This window comes from Spermophilus citellus, assembly GCF_964194105.1.
Source record: "Spermophilus citellus genome assembly, chromosome: 2".
Classification (NCBI taxonomy): Eukaryota; Metazoa; Chordata; class Mammalia; order Rodentia; family Sciuridae; genus Spermophilus; species Spermophilus citellus.
Genome location: NC_138183.1, coordinates 258168402 through 258183042, shown reverse-complemented (window position 1 = coordinate 258183042; position 14641 = coordinate 258168402). Strand labels below are relative to the sequence as shown.

The window sequence follows — 14641 nt, the reverse complement described above, 5'->3', positions numbered from 1 at the left end:
GCGCCGCCCCGCCTCCGCGTGCTGCGGATTGGCTCCCCGCGGGCTGGCCAGGGCCGATTGGCTTGGGCCGCGCGGCTGCCGGGCCCGTTTCACGGTGGGTAGCACCGCAGCGTGGATGCTGCTCGGTCCCGCCGCCGCCCGGGAGGAGAGTGGAGCGGGAGCGGCCGGGCGGGGCCGGCGGGAGCGCCTCGAGGAGCCGCTCCCGCCGCCCACCCCGGGCCCGCGGCCAGGGCAGCCTGGGGGTCGCGGCTGCACCGGGTGGCCGCGGGCGGCGGACAAAGGGCCATGCGCGGCCGCGGACGCTGAGCGCGGCCGGGCGGGCCGGGGGATGCGGCGCGGGGCTGGCGGGACCGGGGGGCCACAGCGACGCTCCTGAGCTCGGCGGCCGCGATGCCGTGGTTCCCGGTGAAGAAGATCCGCAAGCAGATGAAGCTGCTGCTGGTGCTGCTGCTGCTCACCTGCGCCGCGTGGCTCACGTACGTGCACCTGAGCCTGGCGCGCCAGGGCCGCGCGCTGCGCCAGCGGCTGGGCTACGGGCGAGGTACGCGGGGCGCGTGGGGACCGGGGAGGCGAGGGGCGGATGGGCGACCGCCCCGGCCTCCAGCGGGCGGCGAGTCTGGCTGGGCCGAAGCGCCTGGAGACCCGGCTCGCCCGCTCCTCCCAGCTTGGGGATCTTGGGGGAGGGGGCACGGTTTGGCCTGGCGGGACGCCCGATGACGTCAGCCATGACGCGCTGGACCCTCTGGGGGTTCGTCCCAGACCTGGGCGGAACCTAGGATCTGGCTGGATCCGGTAGCGATGGGGTTAAAGGTGGGATCTTGGCAAGTTCTCCACCCCAGCCCAAGAGGCCTATCGGGCCAGACCTCCACCACTGGCCTACTTAGCAGGACCTCAGTTTCTCCATCTGCTAGGGAGACACCCAGAGATCCTGACCCGAGGGCAGAGCCTTGGGAGTGACCCCTGCGTTTGGAATGCTTCTGGAAGGGTGCCCTGGGTACACCTGTGCACGATGGCGCTGAGGCTGGTGCTGCGTGGAGCACCCCCCCCCCCCATATCCTGGTGCTCACACACCAAGTGGGGCAGTAGAACCCACAAAGCAGTTCAGGTCGTGGTCAAGGAAGGGCCTCTGAAGATGGTGACCTTTGACACACACTCGGTGGGGAAGAGCTTAGTTGGTGGGGAGAGAGACAGAAGGAGAGTGCCCCTGGTCCGGGAGAGTGAAGAGGCCAGAGTAGAAGCCCCACCAGGGCAGGACCAACCCCAACCAGGTTGACCTCGACCCTTGGCAAAGATGTGGGGGCAGGGAAACAAGTGTCTTTCCTCCCAGAGACTAGAACACTGGCTCCACAGACCCAGGGCTGGGGGCTGTTCTCACCCCCAAGAGGGTCTGTGGATTGTCCCAACCCAGGTATCTCACAGCTGAAACAGCTCAAGAGACCCCCCACCCGAGCACTGTCCCTTCCCTAAAAGAAGCCCCATCCCATCCCCGCAGTCAGCAGATAGGCAGGGCTCAGAGCTGACCCAGCAACACAATAAACCCTCCCCTATCGACTGCCTCTGTGGTTTCTCAGCAGCCACAGGCTCCCCCAGTCTGACTTCCTGAGCGACTGAGGAGTCTGAACCCAACCAGGAGGGGGCAGGGGCATAGGAACCCCACTGCTGAAGATCTGACCTCTGTTCTCGCTTGGGCCAGCTGGGAAGCTGGTTCAGTTGGCCCTGGAAGACCCAAGCTGCCAGTGGCACTGCCAGGAGCAACCTGGGCTGCGTTGGCAGGCACCAGCCCTGCACACTTGGCTCTGGGCTGAGGCCCATCCCCTGTCCAGCCGCCTGGGCTCCCAAGCCAGGGCCTGTTAGATGTTGAGCAGTGGACATGGTTGAGGCTTTTCTGGCTGTCCAGTCAGTGAGACAGCATGCAGGTGGTGCCCAGCAAGTGTTAGTTCAGAGGCCTGACTGGATGTTCACTGTGTGAGGGCTCAGCCTCTGCAGGACAGTGGTGGCAGCCTGAGCTGGGACTTCACACAGAAGGTTCCCAGTGCCGTGGATGCCTGGACTTAGCTCGGCAGGCTCTGGGCATCTGGGCCAAGCTGTGGGGATGGGTCTGGGAGTTTCTCAGCTGCTCATCTCCCAGCTGGTCAGGGAGGGAGGAGCTGGGAAAGGACCTGGAATGAGGAGCAGGTGAGTAGGCACTGCAGGAGTCTCAACAGGGAGGAAAGCAGGGCGACATGTCTCCCCCAGAGAAACAGCCCAGACCAGTTTGTCTCAGTGGGGCCCGTGGGGGATTCTAGCTCCTGAGGTCTGGATGAAGGTGATGGGCGTGGATGTTGAAGCCCAGGGTTGGCTCTGAAGCAGAGGGGTCTCCTAGCTTCATGGGTGGTTCCTCAGTGGGAGCACCGGGAGGGGCAGAAACAGGGCAGAATGAAGCTTCTCCCAAAGCCTGGGACCCTCCCTCCCAGGATGCAGTGGGATGTTGAGGTTCACAGTTTAGGAAGGACATCCCAGAAGTGGAGCCGATTCACAGGTCTGCCCTGGGCCTGGGAAAGGACAGACTGCAAAGGGTTGCCCTGAGGGACAGTCTCCCTCCAGGACCACCTTGGCACCAGGGCCTCTGGCAGACAGGACGGTGTGCCCATCTCGCCTCTGCCCAGGCCAGTTCCTGGGCTCCTGGGGTCAAAGGCAGCAGGGATGGCACATGTGCCGTGGGCCAGATGTGGCTTGGCTCAGGACCACAGTGCAGGCTTTCCTGACCACAAGACCCTGTTCTGGAGTGAGGGAGACAGTTCAGCACAGGGTAGAAGTGCTGAGGGTGCCAGGCCACCTTCAGGTCCTCCCAAGGCAGGACCACTGGGCGAGCATAGCCAGGTGGGTGTGGGTGTGCAAGCACAAGCAGAGACACACGGCCTGCATTCTCTCACCCCAGCCAGGTGGAGTGCTTCTGCTAGGCTGCCCACCTAGGTGAGATGTAGATGTAGAAGGCCTCAGGGCTCAGGTGAGAGCAGCTGCCGGGTGAGAGGTGGGGCCTCTGCTGAGCAAGCAGGCGCAGGGAGCATCTTCCTGGAGCAGAGACACCACAGCTTCCTGCCCTGCTCTGGCCAGGTGGGATAGGTCCCTGCCCCCAGCTGACCCCATCTGCTCTGGCCAGTTGGTCTCTGGCCTCATGAGAGCCTGGGGCCCAGATGGGCTTCACCTTCGACCCACAGATGGTGAAAAGCTAACCGGTGTGACAGAGGGCCGGGGTGTCCGGGCTATGCCATCCACCCAGAGGGCAGAGGACTCCAGTGAGAGTCGTGAGGAGGAGCAGACAGTGAGTGGGGACGATGGGGGAACCCCTAGGGGGGTGGCCACATGTGTGGACTGGCAGATATGGCCACAGTCTGTCCCAGAGCTCCAGCATCCTGGCCTGGTGGCCCGTGTCTGGGTGGACACAGTGGTGTGCGTGTGTACTGGCCTGTTGTGTGGGTGGCCACGTCTGCCTGGGCAGATGTGATGCGAGAGTGTCCAGGCCCCAGTGGGCTGGAGTTTACCCAGCTGTGTGAACACGGGACTTCATGAAGCTGTCCCACCGGGTGTGGCCTTTGAGCTCTGAACTGCCACCCTTCCTCATACAGCCTGACGGCCGGGACCCAAACACGCTGCTTCCCGTTGGGGTGGGGAGGCCGCCTCCACTGAACCTCACCCGTCAGGCACCCCCCTGGCGGGAGGAGGTGAGCTCTGCCCCCCTCCGCCCTGCATCCCTCTGTGTGGGTCTGGGAGGCTTGGGGAGGGGGCGTGGCTAACTCCCCTTCTCCCCAGTACAAGGGGCAGGTGAACCTGCACGTGTTTGAGGACTGGTGTGGGGGTGCCGTGGGCCACCTGAGGAGGAACCTACATTTCCCGCTCTTCCCTCACGTGAGTGCCCCAGCGAGGGAGGCCAGGCGGGCCTGCAAAGCAGGGTGGTCAGTGGCCTTCCACATGAGTGGTCACTACCCCCTCAGACTCGCACCACTGTGAAGAAGTTGGCCGTGTCCCCTAAATGGAAGAACTATGGACTCCGGATTTTCGGCTTCATCCACCCAGCCAGAGATGGTGCGTGGGTAGGGTGTGCTGGGGGAGGAGGGTCACGAGGGCCTCCGCTGAGCCCCTGTCCCGTGGACTAGGAGACATCCAGTTCTCTGTGGCTTCTGACGACAACTCTGAGCTCTGGCTAAGCGTGGATGAGACCCCCGCAGCCGCCCAGCTTGTGGCCTTCGTGGGCAAGGTACTCCCTGCCCCTACCCCAGGTCTCTTCCTTCCCGTGGTGCCCCTCTATCCACACCCTATTTGTCCCTCTTTGGAATGGGGACTGGATGGGTCTGAACCTCAAAGACAACATGAACCCCCATCACCTTTCTGTGTCACCCCCAGACTGGCTCTGAGTGGACGGCGCCTGGAGAATTCACCAAGTTCAGCTCCCAGGTGTCGAAGCCCAGGCGGTGAGTGAGGGTGTTGGCATGTGTGGAGGCTGGCGATTTCCGCCTGTGCACCCTGGCACACTCACACCAGCAGCAACCTGGTCCTGAGGGCCAGCCCAGGGGGCATGGGAGCAGTCTGACCTTCTCTCGCTCTCCAGCAGTTAGGGTGCCTGGGCATGGGGGAAAACCAGCCCTGCCTCCTCCTGTCCACAGGCTCATGGCCTCCCGGAGGTACTACTTTGAACTGCTTCACAAGCAGGATGACCGGGGATCTGACCACGTGGAAGTGGGAGTGAGTGTGGCCTGCAAGCAGCTGCCCTCCCTCCCCTTCCACTCCCTGCCGGACTGCAACGTGTCCCCATGCAGAAGGGTTTCCAGGAGATCAGGAGGGTCTGAGGCGCCCACTGGGGAACAGGGGGCTTCTCTGAAGGGGACCCTTTACCAGGGAGGCAATGGAGGGGACCGCATAGAGGGTAGGAGGTGCAGAGAATAGAGCCCGCATCTTCCAGCATCTTGGGAGACCCCAGGGGGTCTGGTGGCCAGGTCAGGGAGGGGTGGAGCTACAGTGTGACGCTGGACAGCTCAGCCTATCCTCAGAGACAGGCAGTGGGATTTGCATTCAGGAAGAATCCTCAAGCCGCTGATGGGTGATTTTGGGGGGGTTGGGAGATAAACCAGGAAGAGGGAGGGAGGACCTTAGGTTGAAGGTAGGGAGGGGGTTCACAATAAGAGAGAGGCCTGGAGTCCTCCCTGCTGGGGTGGGGGGACCACCACCAGGTGGAGTAGGGGTTCTCCACCCCAGCCCCAGGGGCTTAGCTGTGTCTGGCGTGTGTAGTGAGTGTCCTTGGCAGGCTGGAGAGAGTTTGGAGTGACCCTGGGAAGACTGAGGGAGTCTGTGAGGGGGAACCTTAGTCGGAAGAGCAAGACAGGGGTCACCTCTCAAAGGAGAGCAGAAAGAACAGCCCTGGGGTGGGGCACTGGGAGGGCACTCTAGCAGGAGATGCTGGGCCTGGCCCTTGGACAGCTGGCAGTGACCTCCAGAGGGCAGTAGTACAAACCCAGGCAGCAGCTGGGATCTGGAGCCATAACCAGCAGGCCAGGAAGATCCAGGGTGGGTCTGGGTCTGCCCCGTGGGACCCGCAGCCTTCTGCACCTCCTGCCAGTTAGCCCTGCTCCAGAAGGTAGGACGCCCCTCACATACTCCCTCCCAAGAACTCCCTGTATTCTTTGAGGGATCGCTTCCGCTCCCCCAGCCCCAAGCCAGGGAAGACCCTTCCTCTTCCCCCTGAACCCCGTCTTCCCTGTCTCGTACCCCAGTGGCGAGCTTTCCTGCCTGGCCTGAAGTTCGAGGTCATTGGCTCTGCTCACATTTCCCTATACACAGGTACGGGGCTAGATACCTTGTCACGGGAGGGGGCAGCTTCTGGTGGACCAGCTCTGGGTTTGGGTGGGGACAGCCTAGGAGGATCCCCTTCACCTCCTTCTGCCAGCAGATGAGTCAACCCTGAAGATGGACCACGTGGCCCACGTTCCCCAGTCTCCAGCCAGCCACATAGGAGGTCGCCTGCCACAGGAGGAGCCCAGTGCCGACATGCTACGGCCGGACCCACGGGACACCTTCTTCCTCAGTGAGACGGGACCCACAAGGGGTGAGGGCGGGGGCCAGGCCAGGCTCCAGTTTGACTGCCCGTCCCACAGCTCCTCGGATGGAGCCTTCGAGCCTGGAGAATGTGCTGGAGCCCTGCACCTATGCCCCCACCTACGTCCTCAAGGACTTTCCGATCGCCAGATATCAGGGACTGCAGTTCGTAAGTGCACCTGACCAGGCTCCGGGAGACCGGCCTCCAGCCTTCCCAGAGACCACCCTGACCTCAGCCCCGCCCTCAGGTGTACCTCTCCTTCGTCTACCCCAACGACTACACGCGCCTCACTCACATGGAGACTGACAACAAGTGCTTCTACCGGGAGTCGCCACTGTACCTGGAAAGGTGGGTGGGCAGTCCTTCTGGAAGTGAGGCGGGGCCTTGGCAGGGCAGGTATCGGATGCCCTGCACTACCGGCCCCAGGTTTGGATTCTATAAATACATGAAGATGGACAAGGAAGAGGGGGAAGAAGATGAAGAGGACGAGGTGCAGCGCCGTGCCTTCCTCTTCCTCAACCCTGACGGTGAGTGCTGCATCCCAGCATCCCAGCATCCCAGCACCCCCGGCCTGCCCGCCTGGGCGTGGCCAGCTGACCTGCTTCCCTGCAGACTTCCTGGCGGAGGAGGAAGAGGGGGAGTTGCTGGACAGTCTGGAGCCCACTGAAGTGTCCCTGCCACAGGGCAGCCACAGGTCTCCCACCCCAGCACCGCCCACGGAGACTGCTGTCACCCCTGTCCCACCGACACCACCCAGCCCCCTGGACCAGCACACCCCCAGACACTCCCGGGGCCTGAGCTGGGCTGCCCGGGCCGGCCGCCCCCTGCCCCTCTTCTTGGGTCGAGCTCCACCCCCACGTGCCGCAGAGAAGCCGCCTGCTAAGGTGTATGTGACAAGGGTACGACCAAGACAGCAGGCCTCCCCAAGGGCGCCTCGCAGCCCTCTTTGGCCTCCCTTCCCTGGTGTCTTCCTGCGCCCCAGACCCCTGCCCAGAGTGCAGCTGCGAGTTCCCCCACACTCACCACGGTGGGGCCGGAGGACCGGAGGCTCCCAGGCCACAGAGCTGAGGCCCCCGACCCGGGCGCAGGCCACCCAGGGGGATCGGGAGGGCCAGGCACTTATGCCAGGACTGGCAGCGCTCTCGGTGGACTCGAACTCATCGGCCGAAGCACAACCGGTGACCTCCTTCCTGAGCTTGTCCCAGGTATCCAGGCCGCAGCTGCCTGGGGAGGGCGAGGAGGAGGAGGAAGGGGAGGATGATGGGGCCCTGGGAGATGAGGCCTCAGAGGACAGCGAGGAGGAGGCCACTCGGGCTCTGGGCCGCTGGCGAGAGGACGCCATCGACTGGCAGCGCACCTTCAGCGTGGGTGCGGTGGACTTCGAGCTGCTACGCTCAGACTGGAACGACCTTCGCTGCAACGTGTCGGGGAACCTGCAGCTGCCCGAGGCTGAGGCCGTGGACGTGGTAGCCCAGTACATGGAGCGGCTCAATGCCCGCCACAGTGGGTACGAGGTGCCTGGGAGAGGACATGCTGGTCTCGCACATTCCCCAGAGCTCAGCGGTGTACTAGTCTGGAAAGATGCACTCTACCCTGAGCTTTTCTTTTTGGTCCTAGGGATTGAACCCAGGGGCGTGTAGCCACTGAACCACATTCCCAGCCCTTTTTATTTTATATTTTGAGACAAGGTCTTGCTAAGTTGCTGAGGCTGGCTTTGAACTTGCCATCCTCCTGCCTCAGTCTCTGGGCTGACAGCATATGCCACCTAGCCCTGATGCACTCCACCCTAGGGAAGCCCCAGGGTTGCTCCTCTGCCCTGGGTCCTAACTACTGAGGGCCCTTGTCCAGGTTCAGGCCTCCCTGGAGCCTCACCAAGAGCTGGCTCCGTAAAGCTTTACCTGTAAATCCCACCTCTGTCACTGTGGACCTGGACTGAAGGATGAATCCAAGTTTCAGGAGTTAATGGTCAGTCTCAGCCAGATACTGAAAAAGGAGCCAGACAGACACCGAGGGTCAAGCTCAAGACTCCTAGACCCCTCCTCCCCTATACAAGGCTGCAGAGTCTTTACCAGGGGTCTAGTCTTGACTCTAAGAGAGGGTGCAGGGTTCCTGCCCGACGGCCTGGCCCAGTCCCCAGCATCCAGCTACCCTTCACCCTACAGCGGCCCTATCTTTTCCTCTGGGGAGTTTCCAGAAGGCCATGGTGTGTGGTAGCCACCGAGGAGATATCAGATCTGCATTCAATAGGCCTGTGGGCAAAGGATTGCTGGGGACAGGAGGCCATGCAGAAGATGGAGACCTGGAAGGTTCCCGGCAGGGCCAGAGTTGGGTCCAGGGTTGTATACAGATGTGCTGCTGCCTTGGGGAAGGGTGGGGATCCTGACAGGCCTGGTCTAGGGCAGTGATGGACCCTCCGGTGACTCCAGGTGGCTCAGAGGGCAAGTCTGCCCTTCCTCTAGGCTTCCTGAGAGCACCTCATTGTCCCATGAGCAGGAGAGGTCGTGGCTGTGACTCCACCTTTGCTCACTTGGGTGTGGAGGTGCAGGTTACCACACAGAAGATCAAGAGCATTTGGGGCAAAAGACTCCTGACTTGGAGAGAGTGGTCAAGGGGCAGGAGTCGAAGGGGGAAATCTGCTGGCCTCCAGGGGAAGGTGGGAAGCCCTGTCTGAGAGCCGCAGCATCCAGACAGGGTATACCCCAGAGAATGGAGGGCGCCTGGAGGAGGGGTCGGCGCTGGGCTGGGGAAGCCTCCCAGTGTGGGCTGCCCTACTTTCTGCTCTGCCCTGGGGAAGGAAAGCACAGGTCAACCTACCTCCTCTCTGGGAACTCCAGGGCAGGGTTGGGGTGTGATGTGCCCCTGAAGTCCCCATCCTTAGTGGCAGAGTCTTGGAGCGCCCAGCCCGGGGCTAACCCTACCCGCCTCGCAGGCGCTTTGCACTTCTTCGCATAGTGAATGTGGAGAAGCGCCGAGACTCTGCGCGGGGAAGCCGCTTCCTTCTTGAGCTGGAGCTGCAGGAGCGCGGGGGTGGCCGCCTGCGCCTCTCGGAGTACGTCTTTCTGCGACTGCCAGGAGCCCGCGCCGGAGACTCAGACGGGGAGAGTCCCGAGCCCCCTCCGGCTGCCTCTGCACGACCTGATGGCCGCCCAGAGCTCTGCCGACCGCTGCGCCTGGCCTGGCGCCAGGACGTCATGGTGCACTTTATCGTACCAGGTACTGGTGTGGTGGGTGGACATGGGCGGGTGGGGCCACCAAGGCCCCAGGAGGCCTCCGGATAGAATGGGGGTGCTGATGCCAGGACAGGGTGTGGGGCGGCTGGGAGGAGGTTCTGCGGAGCCCTGGGTCCAGAGCCTAGGCTCAGTGGTGCCCACTCCTACAGTGAAGAACCAGGCTCGATGGGTGGCGCAGTTTCTAGCAGACATGACCGCGCTGCATGCGCGCACTGGTGACTCACACTTCAGCGTGGTCCTGGTGGACTTTGAGAGCGATGATATGGACGTGGAGAGCGCCCTGCGTGTGGCACGGCTGCCCCGGTAATGGCATCCTCAACCACCACCACCTGGGGGTGGCACATCTTTTCTCCTTGGGAGGTGTGTTTTCCTGCCAAGGCCACCTCTAGGATTGGTGCCTGTGACTTCCCCTCCCACAGGTACCAGTACCTGAGACGCACTGGAAACTTTGAGCGCTCTGCCGGGCTGCAAGCCGGAGTGGACGCAGTGGAGGTGCGGGCCAGACGGGTTTGGGGCAACGAGATGGGGCGGCCCGGGGAGGAGTCCATCTGTGGGAGGAGAGTGTGGGGCTCAGCACTCCTAACCTCCAGGACCCCAGCAGCATCGTTTTCCTCTGTGACCTGCACATCCATTTCCCACCCAACATTCTGGATGGCATCCGCAAGCACTGCGTGGAGGGCTCGCTGGCGTTCGCACCTGTGGTCATGCGCCTGGGCTGCGGGAGCTCCCCTCGGAACCCTCATGGTAATGCCCCAGATGCCCCCATGATGCCAGGGTAGAGTCCAGGAGCCTGGGGACCTCTCCCAACCTCCACCCCAGGCCTGAGACCCCACCAGGGCCCCCAGCGGGCCCAGACACCAGAGCCTCCAGTTTGGGGCCAGACCCATGAGCACCTCCCAGTGCCCTCATCGTGCACCGGGCTTCTGGCGGTGGCCGGACACCAGAGGGTGGTCCCTGAGAGCCACAGAGTGAGGGGACCCTGCACCAGACCCCTCCTGAGGTCTCCCACTTGCCCTCTGGGAAGGAACCTGGCAGGACCAGCCTTAAGAAGGGCCTCCCCTCAGGTTACTGGGAGGTGAATGGCTTTGGCCTCTTTGGGATCTACAAATCGGACTTTGACCGCGTGGGAGGAATGAACACCGAGGAGTTCCGGGACCAGTGGGGGGGCGAGGACTGGGAGCTCCTGGACAGGTGACTGCCCCCCCCCCAAGAGAGTTGCATCCTCAGTGGGAGGGTGGAGTTCCAGGCCCCGTGTGAGAAGACCCTGCCCTCCGCCCCTCTTCCCAGGATCTGATGGGCCCAGGGGACTCACCCCAGACCCTGGAACCCTTCCCACCCTCAGAGTCTTGCCAACACGGGGCAGTCCTGACACCCAGCTTCTGGGCGAGGGTGCTGACACTCCTCCACCCACCCCAGGGTCCTGCAGGCAGGGCTGGAGGTGGAGCGGCTTCGACTGCGCAACTTCTACCACCACTACCACTCCAAGCGGGGCATGTGGGGCACACGCAGCCGGAAGGGCTCCCACCCGGAGCGGTCCTGAGGACGAGGCAGCCCCCAGGGGGTCCCGTGGCAGCAGCTGAGGGCTGTGCTCTGGGCCCTGTCCCAGGCACAGCTACCAACCTTGCCTGCCCCTCTCCACCCACCCAGGCTCCCTCTGGCCCTCGCCTGAGAGGCAGACTTCACAGCTGGTCGGGGCGGGCCACGGTGATCCCCACAGTCCACGATGATTTCTGTGAAATTTTCTGTAGCGATGACATTGTTTTCAAGATTTCCAAGAGTTCTGTCTGTCCCAGTTTTTATTCAGAAAGAAATGAAATATTTTTTTTAGTTCCGACTTGTCCTCTGTGGCTTGTGCTCTAGGGAGGCACTGCCTGCCCCTGTGCCCCTCACTTGACCCCACCTGCCCTGCCCTGGCCTTCAGCCTAGGCCCCAGGAGTTCATTTCTTCCCCGACACCCCCTTGTGCAGTCTTGGGTCACAAGAACAGGCGGCGGGGGGCCTTCCCACACATGCCAAGAGGGGGCTCTCACTTACTGTTCCCTCGGCTTTAAAAGCAGAACATGGGGCTGGTGCTTCTGCATCTTCCCAAGGTGGGGGCCTGGATCCGTGAGCACTCTGGGTGGCCAGGAGTAGGAAACCCAGTTCATGTTGGGGTAGGGCCCAGTGGTAGAGGACACCAAGTCCCCGCTTCATTCTCAGCACTGGGGCGGGGCGGGGCAGGGGGGGGGCAACTCAAACTGCTTACATTATAGAGCCCGGGAGGGCTGGTGGTTTGACATTTGCTCCTGCTGGGAGAACACTGAGGGTGTATTGACCAGAGCCTGGACAGTGCCACTGAGGGCCACTCTTTCCTCTCTGTCCTCGGTGTCTCGGCTTCATCTCAGCCTGGGTCCAGGCCCAGGAGCCAAGCAGGTGCTGTACCCACAGCTGGCAGACAGTCCCTCCAGCTGGGGAGCAAATCAGCACAAAGGTGGTGGTTTAAAATGACACTGATTCATCCCACAGTTCTGAGAGCGCAAGTCCCAAGGCCATGGCCCGACAGGGCTGCTCTCTCTGGAGACCAGGCCTGGCCTTTCCTCGCCTTCTCCCGTGGGACTTCTCAGTCATGCTCCTTCATCTTCAAAGCCAGCAGCTGAGGGACTTGCTCAAGTTCATGTGCTCCCCCAGACTCCTTGCCCCTCCCTCTAAGAACCCTGTGATCACATGGGGCCACCCAGGCAACTCAGGGTCCCTGCCCTCTCCACATCCTTCATACAGTCACATCTGCAAAGCTCCTTTGGTTGGCCGTGAAGTTAGGAATGGGGGTCCCTCTGGGGCCACTGCTGTCTGCCTCCTGCTCACGCTGGGTGGGAAGGAGGCCGGCTGATGGTGTATAGCCCTCCCTCGGGATCCACGCGGGTCAGCCCCGGGGGGTCTCGGTACTCAGGGCAGCCAGAAAGGCGAAGCTGGAAGGACAGAGGTGCCTCTTTAGCCCTGAGATCCCCAGGGTAGCACTGCTGGAAGGGGCAGTCCTGGGGCAGCTGGCCACTGCCCAGCCCGCAGATACTGGCAGACACCAAGTTTCCTGTGACTCTCTGCCTACAAATGAGGACCCATAGGACAGAGACTGGCCAGCCACAGATTCAGTTGGAACTCCAGAGGCCTGTTCTGTCCTCTGCTCTCAAAGAGGTCGTTCAGACAAGTTGTCCCCAAAGATATGTCATCATGAGAAAAGCAGCACTGGACTTAAGAACACAAGCTACCCAGCACGGTGGGATGAGGAGAGAAAGGTGGGGCACACTGAGGAACCGTTGGCGGCAGAGAAAATCTTGAGGCAAGATCCCACTTGATGTGGGCTCCACAGACACCACGGTTTGTGAATTCATCTGATCGTTGAGCATCCACTTGTGTCAGGCCCTGTCCCTAAAGGACATTCACCCCAGCACAGGTCGGGAGGCACATCAGACACACTGTCTGGGCTGGTGGCAAGTGCTGCAGAGAAACAGCCAGAGGGGACATGAACACTGGAGCAGGGGACTTGCCGGAGGTCCATCTCTAACAGGGTGGGCAGGAAAAGCCAGGCTGAGAAGGTGGCGCTGGAGCCCCGCAGGAGGGCGCAGGGGGGCACCGCCAGCTGGAGGGGACTGGAAATGAGGGATGAAGACCATAGAAATGAAAGTCACCTACGACACTTAGGAAGGAGAGAAAAACAAAACTTGCACAGACACAAAATCCACTCTAGCAATTTCTAAGAATGGCTGCTGGGAACCTGGTGGGGGCGCAGGAGAAACCCTGAGAGAAAGCACACAGAAGGAAATGACATACAGCAGATGCAAGGCCTGGGGCTGGGGCTCAGGTGGAGCACTCGCCTCGCCTGCATGAGGCACTGGGTGGATCCTCAGCACCACCTAAAAATAAAATAAAGATTTTTTTTAAAAAGCAGATAAAAGAGAAAGGGGAAGATGGACAGCAAGCCACCCACAGGCACCAAGACAACAGAGGAGAAAACCTCTGTGACACAGCAGAAGAAGACTTCCGAGGTCAGTAGGGAGGGACCACAGTCTTCAGAACCAAGGGCCACCAGGCCTGTTGACACACCTAAGTTCCCAGCTATGTGAGAGGCTGAGGCAGGGGAACCGCAAGTTTGAGCAACTTTGAGAGACACTGTCTCAAAATAAAAAAGGGCTAGATGTGTGGCTCAGTGTGGAGCTTTTGCCTGGCATGTGCGAGGCCCTGGGTTTGCTCCCCCAAAATAAAAATAAAAACAGCAGGCCAAAAAGTGAGCCCATGCATATGTAGATGAAGCTCCTGAGCTCCAAGCCAAGACCCTGTGGCCTCAGGATGGTAGACCCTGCGACCCCGTAGGGGCAGGGGACTCCGCCAGGTGGGGTGGAGCACTGCTGGGAGCCGTGGCAGCAAGGACGCCAGGGAGTGGCCCAGACCTGGCCAGGGAGCAACGGGGGCTCTGCCGAGACCCCCGGTTCCACCAGTCAGCTCCCGTCCCCAGACCGCTGCTGCTCTGCTGCCCTCAGCATCAGAAACTCCTCTAGACACCTGGCCGGCTCTGCAGCTCCTGGAAGCTGGCCAGCCTGGCAGAGCCTCAGCTGAGGTGAAGGCAGGCGTAGCTCCGCCCGGTGCTCCGCTCTCCGAGTGTGAGAGCTGGAGGCAGCACCCACCACCCAGCCCTTCTGTTTCTCCCGGGTGACAGCCCCGCTGCTGGGTGGAGCTTCTTTCCAGCCCCAGCCCAGCCCTGGGGCCCCTCCAGCCACAGCCCTCCCTCCGTTGCCCTGACATTCCTGCTCCTCACAGAGACTGGGACCCCCTCAAAAGAGCATCTGAAGGTTCCCAGGGCTCCTGAGGCTACCTGCTCCCCACAGACTCCTCCCCGGCTCAGCTGTTCTGCTCCTTTTGGGTCCCCTGTGGCCTGACAGGCAGCAGTTCTGCGGGCGGCTGTGCCAGTTCATGTCTCTGCCCACCAGACCCACAGACAGAGGTGCAGCCAGGGGTATGCCTGGAGCAGAGAAGAGCTCAGAGGGCTCAGGAAACTCCTGAACCAACAAACACGGGGCTGATCGGACCGGTGGATGTGGGTCAGCCCGTGCCCAAGAAGGTGCCACCCTGGAGCAGACTGGACTCGGTCTCCTCAGCTGCCTCCATGCCCATGTGGCCTGGACACCAGCAGAGGTCAATTGGCACACTAGCAGTCCCAGGATCCAGGGCCGGGGGCCATGCTGCCCAGGGAGCAAGTCCTGCTAGGTTCTTTGGAGGACGCAGCTAGTTTGGACTCTGCAGAGCCCAGACCCTGGGATGTCACTAGGTTTGCAAGCGTGAGCACCGCCACCCATGGGTTTGTGGACCAGAAGCAC

General features: G+C 61.9%; 1 protein-coding gene across 1 annotated transcript; it reads left to right on the top strand.

Annotated features, from left to right (window-relative positions):
- Positions 1 to 314: 314 nt before the first annotated feature.
- B4GALNT4 (beta-1,4-N-acetyl-galactosaminyltransferase 4) lies at positions 315 to 10940 on the top strand. The gene is made up of 20 exons (XM_081282275.1): positions 315 to 541; positions 3198 to 3301; positions 3606 to 3701; positions 3790 to 3885; positions 3972 to 4062; positions 4134 to 4234; positions 4381 to 4448; positions 4641 to 4719; positions 5745 to 5811; positions 5921 to 6055; positions 6126 to 6235; positions 6315 to 6415; positions 6494 to 6594; positions 6680 to 7574; positions 8997 to 9280; positions 9447 to 9600; positions 9717 to 9789; positions 9888 to 10041; positions 10362 to 10488; positions 10714 to 10940. Exons 1-20 carry the CDS (start codon positions 391 to 393, stop codon positions 10835 to 10837), a joined length of 3111 nt encoding a protein of 1036 aa, XP_081138401.1. The 5' UTR covers positions 315 to 390; the 3' UTR covers positions 10838 to 10940.
- Positions 10941 to 14641: the final 3701 nt, after the last annotated feature.